The sequence below is a fragment of the Ranitomeya variabilis genome, chromosome 1 (assembly GCF_051348905.1).
Source record: "Ranitomeya variabilis isolate aRanVar5 chromosome 1, aRanVar5.hap1, whole genome shotgun sequence".
In the NCBI taxonomy this organism is placed as follows: domain Eukaryota; kingdom Metazoa; phylum Chordata; class Amphibia; order Anura; family Dendrobatidae; genus Ranitomeya; species Ranitomeya variabilis.
This window is the reverse complement of record NC_135232.1, coordinates 190,387,826-190,402,769: the sequence shown is the minus strand read 5'-3', so window position 1 is coordinate 190,402,769 and position 14,944 is coordinate 190,387,826. Positions and strand designations below refer to the sequence as shown.

General features: G+C 41.8%; 1 protein-coding gene across 1 annotated transcript in view; it reads left to right on the top strand.

Moving 5' to 3' along the window:
• The window catches only part of ALDH7A1 (aldehyde dehydrogenase 7 family member A1), a 57,777-nt gene that overhangs the window by 28,047 nt on the left and 14,786 nt on the right, over nucleotides 1-14,944 (top strand). Inside the window, exons 10-15 of the mRNA XM_077291183.1 lie at nucleotides 4,480-4,521; nucleotides 7,656-7,750; nucleotides 7,847-7,931; nucleotides 10,441-10,547; nucleotides 10,619-10,735; nucleotides 12,293-12,390. Coding sequence (XP_077147298.1) covers nucleotides 4,480-4,521; nucleotides 7,656-7,750; nucleotides 7,847-7,931; nucleotides 10,441-10,547; nucleotides 10,619-10,735; nucleotides 12,293-12,390 — 544 coding nt within the window. The remainder of the gene's footprint in view (nucleotides 1-4,479; nucleotides 4,522-7,655; nucleotides 7,751-7,846; nucleotides 7,932-10,440; nucleotides 10,548-10,618; nucleotides 10,736-12,292; nucleotides 12,391-14,944) is intronic.

Sequence of the window (14,944 nt, the reverse complement as noted above, 5' to 3'; positions counted from 1 at the left end):
AGCTTGTGGTGCTGAAGCCACCATTCATTTTTTCTCTCCAGCAGCGTTCGCTGAGAGAAGGAATGAAAAATCTTTTTTTTTTTTTTGTTTAACATAAAGATCCCTGTCACCACCCCCCTCCCACCCCCTGTGCGCCTGCCCACTGGAAATAAAATTCTCACCTGGCTCCCTCGCTGCTTCCTCAGCGCCGCAGCTTGTCCTGTATGAGCGGTCACGTGGTGCCGCTCATTACAGTGATGAATATGCGGCTCCACCTCCCTACATCTATTATTGGAAGCCATTTGGACATTGGTTGGGAAAGCGCTGCACTGCAATTGTGGTAATACGGGATGCTGTTTCAATTTTGATTATGTGTATATATATATATATGTGTATGTAATTTTTTTTTTTTTTTATTCATGCAAACTAGGGGCAGGTCAGTAAGGCATCAGTGATCTGTCAGCTAGCTGCATTGAGTATCTATGCAGCACCACATGCAGACCCCCACAGGCGGCCCCGCAGCACGGGCAAATCAACTCAAAACTGAAAATAAAGATTAAACAACCACAAGACTGATTTTATCAACCAGGGTATCATTGTAATCAGTATAACGGCGCCGAACTGATCCTGTGTGTAGGTTGCTGTGCACAATCCTTCTGTCGGGTTCCCTGTAGCAGTAAGGTTTGTGCTTTGGATTGGCCACTGAATCCATGGGCAGATTAGATCCTTATTAATGTATCTAATCCATGTCTTTTCACCAGTAAGGTGCAGGTGGGGGACTACACTATGTTCCAAATTATTATGCAAATTACATTTTTATCAGATTTTCCTAAATGGTCGGTGCAAATGACAGTCAGTCCAATAAAAGTCATCACCCGTTAGATTATACATCGAATTTTATTGAAGAAACCTCCCAATGATAACAGTATAATCTACAAAATGAATAAAAACTCAAAATGCACTGTTCCAAATTATTATGCACAGTAGAATTTCGAAACATTTGATATGTTTTAAAGAACTGAAAATGCTCATTTGTGGAATTTGCAGCATTAGGAGGTCACATTCACTGAACAAAAAAGCTATTTAACGCCAAAACATCCCAACAGGCCAAGTTACATGTTACCATAGGACCCTTCTTTGATGTCACTTTCACAATTCTTGCATCCATTGAACTTGTGAGTTTTTGGAGAGTTTCTGCTTGTATTTCTTTGCATGAAGTTGGAATAGCCTCCCAGAGCTGCTGTTTGGATGTGAACTGCCTCCCACCCTCATAGATCTTTTGCTTGATGATCCTCTAAAGGTTCTCTATAGGGTTGAGGTCAGGGGAAGATGGTGGCCATACCGTGAGTTTATCTCCTTTTATGCCCATAGCAGCCAATGACTCAGAGGTATTCTTTGCAGCATGAGATGGGGCATTGTCAGCATGAAGATGATTTTGCTCCTGAAGGCACGTTTCTGCTTTTTAGACCATAGAAGAAAGTTGTCAGTCAGAAACTCTATAACTTTGCAGAGGTCATTTTCACACCTTCAGGAACCTTAAAGGGCCTTAACAGCTGTTTCCCATGATTCTGGCCTAAAACATGACTACTCCACCTCCTCGCTGACGTTGCAGCCTTGGTGGGACATGATGGCCATCCACCAACCATCCACTACTCCATCCATCTGGACCATCCATGGTTGCTCGACACTCATCAGTAAACAAGATTGTTTGAAAATTAGTCTTCATGTATGTGTGGGCCCAATACAACCATTTCTGCTTGTGAACACTGTTTAAGGGTGGCCGAATAGTAGGTTTATGCACCACAGCAAGCCTTTGAAGGAGCCTACACCTTGAGGTTCGAGGGACTCCAGAGGCACCAGCAGCTTCAAATATCTGTTTGCTGCTTTGTAATGGCTTTTTAGCAGCTGCTCTCTTAATCCGAAACTTGCCTGGCAGAAATCTTCCTCATTATGTCTTTATCAGCACAAACACATTTGTGCTCAGATACAGCCACAAATCTCTTAACAGCTTAACAGTACGATGATCACGCTTATGTTTTTGGAAAATTTCTAATGTTTTCATCCCTTCACCAAGGCATTGCACTATTTGATGCTTTTCAGCAGCAGAGAGATCCTTTTTCTTTCCCATGTTACTTGAAAACTGTGACCTGCTTAATAACGTGGAACATCATTTTTAAGTAGTTTTCCTTTATTTAGAATCACCTGGAAAACCAATTATCACACGTGTTTAAGATTGATTTCAGTGATCCATTGAGCCCTGAGACACAATACCATCCACGAGTTTATTTGAAAAACAGAACAATTAAATCTTTATGACACATAAATCCAATTTGCATAATAATTTGGAACACAGTGTATATTATCTGCATTATTAGTTATTCCGCAAAGTTATTTCCTGAGCATTGGTATAAAATCCGCCCTTTACTTACTTTGTCAGCAAACGCTTTGGGCTTAATGGCGTCTGTCTGGATTCAGATATGGAATCCACAACAAAATCCAGACAGTTCTCACCGTGTGAACTCTGCCCATTGGTTTCACAGTGTTGTATTGAAAACCAGTGCTGTTTATGACTTCTCTAATATATCCATTTTCTCAGGTAATTTTTTATAAATTAGATTTATACACTGGAGCGTATTGACGTGAGTTTGTAGAAGCTTACCACATACCGTATATACTCGAGTATAAGCCGACCCCCTAATTTTGCCACAAAAAACTGGGAAAACTTATTGACTCGAGTATAAGCCTAGGCTGTGCCACATATAATGCTCCATACCATTCATTATTGCCCCATAGATGCTCCATTTCAAGCTGTGCCATATATAATGCTCTATAGCGCTCATTATTGCCCCATAAGATGCTCCATCTCAAGCTGTGCCATATATAATGCTGCTGTAATAAAAAAAAACAAACACATACTCACCTCTCTTGCTAACCGCAGCTCCTCAGCGTCCCGTCTCTCCGCACTGACCAGGCAGAGGGCGGCGCGCACACTAGTACGTCATCGCGCCCTCTGACCTGCACAGTCACTGCAAGAGGACGGGAAGACAGAGCGGCGCCCGGCGTGTGGAACGTGGACAGGTAAATATGATATACTTACCTGCTCCGGCGCGGTCCCTGGCTTCTTCTCCCGGACAGATGGTCTCCGGGCATGGCAGCCTCTTCCTCTGTCAGCGGTCACCGTTACTGCACATTACAGGAATGAATATGTGGCTCCACCCCTATGGGAGTGGAGTCCATATTCATAACTTTAATGAGCGGTGCCACGTGACCGCTGAACAGAGGAAGAGCTGCGGCACCCGAAGACCGTGTGACAGGCAGGGACAGGAGTGTCGGGACTAGGTGAGTATGATAGTCCTCGCTCCCCCTCACCCGCCGACCCACCCACCGATCATTACTCGAGTATAAGCTGAGAGGGGCACTTTCAGCCCAAAAATGTGGGCTGAAAATCTCAGCTTATACTTGAGTATACACGGTAGTTTATCACATGATGGGATTAGATCTTGAGCACAGCAGAGTGTATCACACATGACCGGATTAGATACGAGTATGTAATGTGAAACCCCCCCCCCCCATCCTTTCATCCACTTCTATGGGAGTGGTGGTGCAATTTGTAACCCCGCTCTGTCCACTAGATTACTACTCCAATTGGAGTGAGTGAAGCGGGGTGATGCATTACACTACTGCTCTCATGGAAATGGATGGAGCGGAGTCCCGTGTCTTTCCCATCTCCAGCACATTCCATGTCTCTCCCCCTACCCCGTTTGGCACATTCCACGTCTCTACCCCCCTCCAGCGCATTACTGGCCTCTTACCTTACCATCATATGCCATGTCTTTCCCCCCTCCTATTTTGGCCTCTGCCCAAAAGCATCATGCTTGACCCATCGCCGCATCAGCCATGATACTCGTGAATGGATGAAGTCACTGCCACGCTCCTCTGGCCTCCGCAGCTTGTCCTCCTTGCAACCCAGGAACGGAGGTGAACAGTACAGCTTCGTTACAGGTCCTGATAATAGAGGGTATGTGGAGATCAGCGGATGGTGCCTTGCTATTAGGAAATGGTGCCAAGCCATATTGAATTGGCAGCTCACAGTGGTGTGCCTAGTTCACACCTGATGCAGCTACAATGTTGAAAATGGGGGATCTGCGTCTGACCACTGTCCCCTATACCCAAGGGCTGCTGTAGTGTCTTGCAGCGACCGTTACAGATCTTCAAAGTTAAAATGGCCGCACCCTGTGGCTGCATTAAAAATGTATTTAACAAAAAAAAAACATAAATACAATTTAATAAAGCACAGGTTAAAAGATGTTATGTAAATGTTTCCATTTTTAAAGAAGTTTCCCCACAAATTGTAGATCAATCTGATCAGCAGCTCCTGCCTCAAGAACATCCTGCTTGCAGATCAGACACCATATTCAGCATGATGGGTCCATATAAGCATTCTACAAGATGTACTGTTTTGCTGTCTTAGCTTCCATTTGACTGCTCATTTTTCCTTAGGACGGAAGTTGCTTGAACTTGGAGGAAACAATGCTATCGTTGGTAAGTATATAAGCTGACAATGATACATGCATGTGTTTTGGTTTTTTTTGTTTTGTTTTTGTTTGTTTTTTTCTCCTTGTTAAGTGTAGAAAATTATATGTAAGCTTCTGCTCTTACTGCTGGGGCTGTAATGGGAAACTCCCTTTGTGTTATAATGTTTATACCGTTAATAAAAAGGCAGGCTACAGCTTGATCTTGATATGTTGCGGTCTTTGACTTGGGTCTTTTATTTGACACTGTACAGCTTTGGAGTGTATACTGTTAACAGGACATGACCTCAGTTCCTCCTGATTTAGACCACAGAAAGAGATGAAAAGATTAGGTTGACAAACAATGTTAGAAGTTGATCAGTATGACCTCATTCTGACATCCGTTTTTGTCATAAGTATTCTTTCCGTGTTTTTCATGGATAAGGCATGTAGCCATTATATTCAATGGTCTTTTCACATGGATGTTTTTGCAGATCGCCTTCACAATTTTTCATCCTTGATGCTTCCAGTTTTTTCCTTTTCTAAGGACTCCTTCAAATGTCAGTGAATTTGTTTTATCACTTTTTGTTCATATTCTCCACTTTGCAGCCAACCAGGATCACTTATTTCTGAGCCCTTCCTCTTGGGCTGGCATCCATGCCAGAGTATTTACGAAGGGTCTGGCCCCAGTTATGGCTTTTCTCTGGACCAGGGAGTGGAGCTAATCCATTACCTGGACAATATTCTGGCCAAGGCGCATTCCTTTCCTCAGAATCTGGTAAGTTTTTTCAGATTTTTCTATAGTCCCTGGAAAAATTCGGACGGATTGTCAACAGGGCAAAGTTTGTGTTAATTCCAACGCAATGGCTTCTATTTCTAGGGATGATATTCAACACTGTTCAGGTATTAATTTTCCTTCCAGAGTAGAGGGTAGCACTACAATCCTTTCTGTCTGAATTCTGAAGTTTCCAATGAGACATTCTCTTCTGATTTGCATGAGTCTTGGGAAACATGGTATCCACATTCAAGGCAGTCCTGTTTGCAGAGTTTTATTTAAAACCTATACAGAACACTCTTTTGGCCTGTAGGGTCAGGTCAGTACAATCTCTAGACCATACAGTCCTCCTTCCACTTCACTGTCGCCAGTCATCTCAATCCAGTGGAACGTTCTGACCATGGATGCCAGCCTTATTAGATGGGGGACCCTCTTCTGCCACTTAGTTCAAGGATCCTGGAACAGATGGAGAGACTCCTTCCGATCAATGTGAGCTCTGTCTCTTCTACATTGGCAATCCTAGAACTAGGTACTGCCAATCAGGATCCAGTCACACCTTCAAGGAGGTACACTGAGTCTATCTGCCATTTCAAAGGTGGTGGAGATACTGAAGTTCCTCTAATCTCAGTGGATCATATACCTGGTGTGGACAACTGGGCGGCAGACTTCTTGAGCCACCAGCAGATGGCAACAAGGTGATACCAAGATTCGTCACACACATTTGGCAATTGACACACTGTCAATTCCCTGGTCTCAGCTCTCCCTACCTTACCCGTTTCCGCCTCTACCTCTTCTGCTCAGACTCCTCAAAAAGTTAAGGCAGAGGGGATTCCAGTTATCCTCATCACACCAGACTGGTCTTGGAAGGCCTCATACATGAACCTGATCAACCTTTTGGCAAAATCCCTCACTATCCAGATCTTCTGTGTCCGTTCTTCCACCAAAATTTACAGTTGCTCAATTTTATGGCATGGTTGTTGCAGCCGTGATTCTGAGGGCAGTGGGTTTGTCAGAATCTGTTATCCACATCATGATCGGGGCACAAAAGCCTTCCTCGCTGCGCATCTATCACCGCATTTGGAAGACCTACTTTCGCTGGTGTGAGTCTTCTGGAATTTCTCCAGTGTCTTTTTCTCTGCCTGTACTACTCTCCTTGCAGTTGTGGATGGAGTCTGGGTTGGCGCTTGGTTGGCTCAAGGGACAGATGTCTGCTTGGGCTGTTTTTGTTTCAGTGGCATGTGGCCTCTAGACCTTTCTATTGACCCCATGTTGTTCCGTGGGACCTTTAATCTAGTCTTAATCTTCAGTCTACACCACTTGAGTCCCTCAGAGATTTCAGCACATCATCTTGCAAATGAGGTAGCTTTCTTTATAGCCATCATCTCTATTAGGAGAGTGTCGGAGCTTAAGGTTCTCTTGTCGCGTTCCTTACCTCGTCCTGCACCAGGGTAAGGTAGTGTTGAGACTTCTTCCGTCCCTCCTCCAAGGTGGTTTTGGCACCCTGTGCCTTGTCATCCGACCGAGAAGCATTTTGAAACCAATGTTATTTGGGAGTGTTTTTCACATGGTTTTGTAATTTTTCTTTTTACTGTGGTGTGTCTTTTTTTTTTTTTTTTTTTTTAGTTTGTTTTATTTACCTTCCGTCTTTTTTTTGTGCTTTCCGATTTGGTTTATTCTGAAAAGTACAGAGCAGCTTCCAAATGGAAAACTTAAAAGTTGCATTTTGTTTTAACCCCTTGGGATTTTTAGAAACTTGAAACTCAAAGTCTGCACATATTTATAGTTTATTCCTTTCAGCACATTCTGATTGTTATGGTAGTTTTTGCAGCTGAATTGGCCTGAAAAATATGTCATCTGCTCATACCCTGATGGGTACGAGTTCTAAATGTGAAAAACACTGATAGAATTAGTAGTCAAAAACTGATATCTGAATGAGCCCTAAAGAGTAGGAGAGGCATGGAAATCTTTATTCTTAGGGTTTTTTATTTAAAGATAAAAAAAAGCTACCACATTCATGGTAAAAACTGACCTAAAAACCAAAAATACGACCGTAGAATATGGTCTAAAAAAACACAGGTTAAAATAGATCAGTTTTTCATGTATGCAACTTTGTGACGGCTTGTGTATATTGGGTAAATACTAGTCCATTTTAATATGCTATGTGAATATTTTTATTTTTTTTTTCTCTTTTCTAATAAATCCGAAATCCATAACAGGCCATTGGCTTCTATTCTTCTGTTTTTGACATCTGGCTCAATAGTCTGCTTGTAATCTTGGGATGTTGAAATGCCGGACATGAGCCTTTCGTCTGATGTTTTCTCTACCTTTTATGATGTCACATTGGTTTTATTTGACCTTAATGCAGAAATTATGTGATTTAACCCCATCAGTGTTTGAAGATGCTGATCTCAATCTGGTCACCCCATCTGTGCTGTTTGCTGCGGTGGGCACTGCCGGTCAAAGGTGCACGACAGCTAGGCGGCTGGTAAGAGGAGATTAGTTGTACGTTAGGACTCCTGTGGCCATTTCTAAGCAACAATTATGGTACTAGTGTCTAAAATTGTCGTTTTTCTTTCAATAGTTTTTACATGAGAGCATTCATGATCAGATTGTAGAAAAACTCTCGAAAGCATATACTCAAGTCCGAATAGGAGACCCATGTGAACGTGAGTAGAATTTACTTACAAGAATGATTTTTCGTTTTTCCAGTGGCAACCAATTTTAACCTTTTAAATATGCTGGATACATCCCCACTGGATCATACACACGTGGTTAAAATTGTTGGTACCCCTCTTTTAATGACATAAAAACCCACAATGGTCACAGAAATAACTTGAATCTGACAAATGTAATAAAAAAAATCTATGAAAATGAACAAATGAAAGTCACACATTGCTTTTCAACCATGCTTCCATAGACTTAAAAAAAAAACAAAAAAAAACTGTGTTCCCCAACTCCGGTCATCAAGAGCCACCAACAGGTCATGTTTTCAGGATTTCCTTAGTATTGCACAGGTGATAATTGCATCACCTGCACAGGCAGGAATTCCAACACCTGTGAAATACTAAGGGAATCCTGAAAACATGACCTGTTGCTGGCTCTTGAGGACCAGAATTGGGGAACACTGCCTTTAGTTAAAATTTTGTTGCACAATCGCTGCAATCAAATGATTCCAGTAACTGTCAATGGGACTTCTGCACCTCTCGACAGGTATTTTGGCCCACTCCTCAAGAGCAAACTGCTCCAGTTGTCTCGTGTTTGAAGGGTGCCTTTTCCATGTTTCAGCTCTTTCCAAAGTTGCTCAATAGGATTTAGGTCAGGGCTCATAGAAGGCCACTTCATAATAGTCCAATGTTTTCCTCTTAGCCATTCTTGGGTGTTTTTAGCTGTGTGTTTTGGGTTATTATACTGTTGCAAGAACCAAGACCTGCGACTGAGACCAAGCTTTCTGACACTGGGCAGCACATTTCTCTCTATAATCCCTTGATAGTCTTGAGCTTTCATTGTACCATGCACAGATTCTAGACACCCTGTACCAGATGCAGCAAAGCAGCCCCAGAACATAACAGAGCCTCCTCCATGTTTCACAGTAAGGACAGTGTTCTTTTCTTGATATGCTTCATTTTTCATCTATGAACATAGAGCTGATGTGCCTTGGCAAAAAGTTGCATTTTTGTCTCATCTGCCCATAGGACATTCTCCCAGAAGCTTTGTGGCTTGTCAGCATGTAGTTTGGCAAATTCCAGTTTGTTTGTTTTTTATGATTTTTTTTTTTTTCAACAAAGGTGTCCTCCTTGGTCGTCTCCCATGAAGTCGACTTTGGCTCATACAACGACTGATGGTGTAATCCGACACTGATGTTCCTTGAGCTTGAAGTTCACCTTTAATCTGTTTAGAAGTTTTTCTGGGCTCTTTTGTTACCATTCGTATTATCCGTCTTTGATTTGTCATCAATTTTCCTCCTGAAAATTGATAGGAGGTTGGCTACAGTCCCATGGATCTTAAATTTCTGACTAATGTATATAATAATATATACGTATAATATAATAAATTTCTGAATATGTGCAACTGTAGTCCCAGGAACATCAAGCTGCTTAGAGATGGTCTTATAACTTTTATCTTTTAACATTTTTGTCTATAATTTTCTTTCTATTCTCCTGAGACAACTCTTTCCTTCACTTCCTCTGGTCCATGTTGAGTGATACACACCGTCACCAAACAGCACAGTGAGTATCTGTAGCCCTATATTCAGGCCACTCACTGATTCCAAGATTTTAAACACCTGTGATGCTAGTTAGTGGACACACCTTGTTTTAACATGTCCCTTTTGGCACATTTTTTTTCAGGGGTACCATCATTTCTGTCCAGGCCTATTTCATGAGTTTAATTTATTTTTTAATTCTGTGGAAGCATGGTTGAAAAGCAATGTCTAACTTTCATTTGTTCATTTTCATAGATCTTTTATTTATTACTTTTTTCAGATTCAAGTTATTTCTGTGACCATTGTGGGTTTTTCTGTCACTAAACGAGTGGTACCAACAATTTTGGCCACGTGTGCGTATAAGGTTTGCCAATGCATAACAGAAGGTGAATTGGATGAGATGGTGATATCAATGGCTTGAAGGGTATATTCAGATTTGTACATCGGTTACATTCATCCAAATGAAGTTGGATTGGCTGCAGGAGCAGGACTTTCTGCAAACCACTTTCAGATAGTGATTGGAACAGTCACTGAAATTTTCGGTACAAATTAGTTGAGAATGAATAAACCCAAAACCATAATCTTGCTTCATGAGCCATATAATTGTGATGGGGATGTAGCCATTAGGGTATGTGCACCTTGCACAAAGGTGTACGGATTTTTCCGCAATGATTTTAGTAAATCCTCAGGAAAACCGCACTGCGGAATTATCTCTGTATTTGTGTGGATTCCACCTGCGGTTTTACACCTGCAGATTCCACGCGTTTTTTTCCGCAGCACGTGCACTGCGGATTTTGTTTTACATAGGTTCACATGGTACTGTAAACTCATGGAAAACGGCTGCAGATCCGCAGCGTCAAATCCGCCTCAAAATCCTTGCGTGTGCACATAGCCTAAGGGGTTGCAGTTGTCTCACCTACTTCTTCCCGTGGTGTATAGTCACACTTACTGTATTTTTTATTTATTTTTTTCAGCGGGCACGTTATGTGGACCTCTGCACACAAAGCAGGCTGTGGAAATGTTCCTGTCTGCCGTTGAACAAGCCAAATGTGAAGGAGGCACAGTTGTTTGTGGTGGTAAGGTACGTTTAGGTGGATAGTCGGTGCAGCGAAGTGTGAAATCTTTTTGGTTGACAATCGATCTCTTTTGCAGGCTATTGATCGTCCAGGTAATTTTGTGGAACCAACCATCATGACCGGTCTTGCACACGATTCACCTATTGTTCATAAGGAAACATTTGCTCCAATACTTTACATCATCAAATTTAAGGTAAGTTATTTTACGTTCCATAATGGGGGTTTTTAACATGGAGCACATGCCAAAAAATTACATTACTGTGTGTATATGTATGTACAGTTGTTCTCAAAAGTTTACATACCCTTGCAGAATTTTTCTTTCTTGTCCTTTTTTTTTTTTTCTTCAGAGAATGTGCCTAACGCCAAAACTTCTTCTCCACTCATGGTTGGTGGTTGGGTGAAGCGATTTATTGGCAAACTACTGTGTTTTCTTTTAAAATCATAATGACAACCCAAAACATCCAAATGACCCTGATTAAAAGTTCACATACCCCGGTGATTTTGGCCTGACAACATGCACAGAAGTTGACACAGTACATGTGTGTGTGTGTGTGTGTGTGTGTGTGTGAGTATATGTATGTGTGTGTGTGTGTGTGTGTATACACACATACACACATACACACACACACACACACACACACACACACACACACACACACACACACACACACACACGATGGTGGCCCGATTCTAACGCATCGGGTATTCTAGAATATGTATGTATATAGCAGCCACATAGTATATAGCACTAGTATATAGCAGACAAATACTACGTGGTCTGTGCTATATACTTTTTGGCTGCTATATACATACATACATATTCTAGAATACTCGATGCGTTAATACAGGCCACGCAGTACATAACACAGCCTACGTACTATATAACACAGCCCACGCAGTATATAACACAGGGCACGTAGTATATAGCACAACCAACGCAGTGTATATATATATATATATATATATATATATATATATATATATATATATATATATATATATATATATATATATATATATATATATATATATATATATATATAGTATATAACACAGGCCACGCAGTATGTAACACAGGCCACGCAGTATGTAACACAGGCCACGCAGTATGTAACACAGGCCACGCAGTATGTAACACAGGCCACGCAGTATGTAACACAGGCCACGCAGTATGTAACACAGGCCACGCAGTATGTAACACAGGCCACGCAGTATGTAACACAGGCCACGCAGTATGTAACACAGGCCACGCAGTATGTAACACAGGCCACGCAGTATGTAACACAGGCCACGCAGTATATAACACAGGCCACGCAGTATATAACACAGGGTACGTAGTATATAGCACAACCAACGCAGTATATAACACAGCCCACGTAGTATATCACACTGCCCATGTAGTATATAGCACAGCCCCCGCAGTATATCACACAGCCCACACAGTATTTAGCATTGTGGGCACCATATCCCTGTTAAAAAAAAAAAAAGTAAAATAAAAAATAGTGATATACTCACCCACCGGGATCCACAGAAGCTCTGGCTCTGGGGTTAAGGAGCAAAAAAGGAAACCGCAAAAACGAAAATACCTTAGTTTGTAATGGGGTTAAAGTCCATGTCATTATTTTTATTTATTTTTTTTTTCATTTCGACTTCCATAAGCAGAGTGGTAAAATCTAAAAAGAAAACCTATTGTGTTGTGAGGCTTGTGTCCTGTTAGGCTGACCATAATGGGACATATTCTCTTTGTTAGACTGAGGAGGAAGCATTTGCATGGAATAATGAAGTGAAGCAAGGTCTTTCAAGCAGCATCTTTACTAAGGACCTCGGAAGAATCTTCCGCTGGCTTGGGTAACTAAAGTTTATTTTACTACATTGGTGCCATGTAATTAGATTTCTGCACACATTATTCCATAGATCTTTCAGACTTCATGTGATTACTATTCAGCCAGTTTGAGACTGAGTAAGCGCACTGTCTCATTCTGGTGTGTTTTTTTTGTTTTTTTTTTAATAAAGTGCGGGCGGTAATTAGTGCTTCAATTTTGGTGGTTCATTCTCCATTGCAATGTGATCTGTATGCAGTTCTTGAATATAAATCAAGTAGTGGGTAGATAATGAAGGGGAATTCTATAAAACATTTTTTTTGTTTCTAGATTTGGCTTAAAAAAAATTACTGAATGCATGCACCAAAAAGACATGTTCAAAAGCACCTTCACACCTGAAGCACTTTGTAGAAACACATGGTTACTTTCTGCAGTTTATATGCTCACCATAAAATCTATTTTTGGAGAACACGGGGACCATGGGTTAATATGCAGACACTAAAAGACACACACGTATAGAAATATATGTATATAGTTTATTAAAACAACCTCCTCCAGGCTACACCTGGGCCACTAACACCCAGTTATACCTTTTGCATTGACTGATCAACACCAGAAAGCAATGGTAGCCCTAGTGGTGGTCTAACATCTGCAAGGTACAAGGCGACAAAGTCCCAACCGAGCTGGACTAAACAGGTAAAGCTGCACAGATCTGTCTGTCAGATTGTGATGAGACAAAGTTTATAAAGGAAGGAGAGCAAGCTCCTCCTTAAGGCGAAAGGCGGAGAATCATGCTAACGTGAAAGGGGGATAGGCAAACGCCAGATTACACTTTCCTGAAGAAGACACTGATGAGTGCCCACTTCGGAGCCCTGCCTGATGGAAAAGATTGCCCTGCTGGAAAGCCAAAATGAAGGGATATCTTTGATTGGTGTGAAAGGAGAGCACTGGAGATTCCCCAGATCAGGGCGGCTAATATGATGAACCAGACATCGCCCAGATGGGCAATCCTAATCTATGGCTTACAAGTCAAGTTCTGCAGGATCAGGATGGCCAAAGCAGGAGTCTGCCCTTGTGAGGCAACCCTGGTTCGAGACAGGCAAATAAAAATTAAAAAGGATTGTATTGCCGCCATTAGGTTCTCGCCTAACAACAAGAGTCTTAATAAATGTAATGGTAGAAAAGTAGTGTATAAGGCACTTGTTCCCTAATCTTAGTCAGACAAACGTGATCAGAAAGACCCAAAGCTTTTCAAGCTTTGGACTAAATAGTCCTCTCTGTAAATTAAATGATCAAGAAATTGGGGAAGAGACCATTGGGAAAGGTCTATTTTGATGCCATCAGTGGTTCCCTGGGGTATCTGCAATAAAGAACAGGAGTTCTGGACTTAATCTAAAGAATCCTGAGCTTAAATCCGAAAGAATAAAACAGACCCTTAACAGTATTTTCATCAGGAAGCTTTAAATACTAAATTCGCAATGTAGCATAAAAATATATATATAAAACAAGAGGATGTCAAGTGGTGCAGAGCAAAGGGCCTGGCGATTAATATGCAAAATAATGAGTAATTACAATATTTCAGGTGCAGGTTTCAAAGAATAAGATACAATGTAGACAATTATATCAATCTCTGGAAGTAGGTAACATCAGTATCAATGGTAAGAGGACCAATCTCTCCCTTTCGCAATAATTTATTTTGCCTGCAGTTGGCATTTTGTCAGAAAGTTAAGTACTGTAGAGGTCGATATTATGTCACTAGGCTATACCTAGTGAAAACGTACAAAATGTGCATTAAGTAAAACTCATCTTGTAGAAAAACTGGAACATATGTGCAAATTACACATTAGATACAGAAGAGCATTTACCATCCAGCATATACAGGCAGGAACCCTCAGACGGGCATTTTGCATGGCTTCTTCAGAAGAGGCACCTGAATCCTGAGCTTTGTAGACATTCAAAATCTTCCATCCAAGTTGGGGAAGAAAAATCCTGACCTGATGGTAAAAGACCAGATTCCTCTGATATGTGGAAATGTAGAAGAGCGCAGATGTCTGATCTGACCCGTCGCCCACTGGGGTAAACTCTAATGAAGGAGGTAGGCTTCTTGGGAGACCGTTGAAGATGTAAAATCTCTAAAAGCATTGGCGGTCTGTTGCGTTGCCTGGAACTTGACCGATTGAAGGATCTGCCTTAAAAGGGAACCTGTCACCCCGTTTTTTCAATATGAGGTAAAAATAGTGTTCGATAGGGCCTGAGCTGTGCTGTACAACAGTGCCTTTATTATCCCCTGATTCCCCACCTTTGCTGCCAAAATACCTTCGTAAAGTCGCCGTTTTCGGCTGTCAATCACGCAGGTCTGGTCAAATGGGCGTGGTGAAATCGCTGTTTCTCCCCCTCCTCTTGCTTTTCTTCCCGGCGTTGGCGTAGTGGTTCGGCCATGCGCAACTGCCGAATGCACTGCGCAGCGGCAGAAAAAGCGCGATCTGCGCTATTCACCGGTGTATCGTGGCAGCGGCCATCTTCCTGAGGCCGCGCGTGCACAGATGGAGTGCTCTGCTTCCCGGGGCTTCAGGAAAATGGCC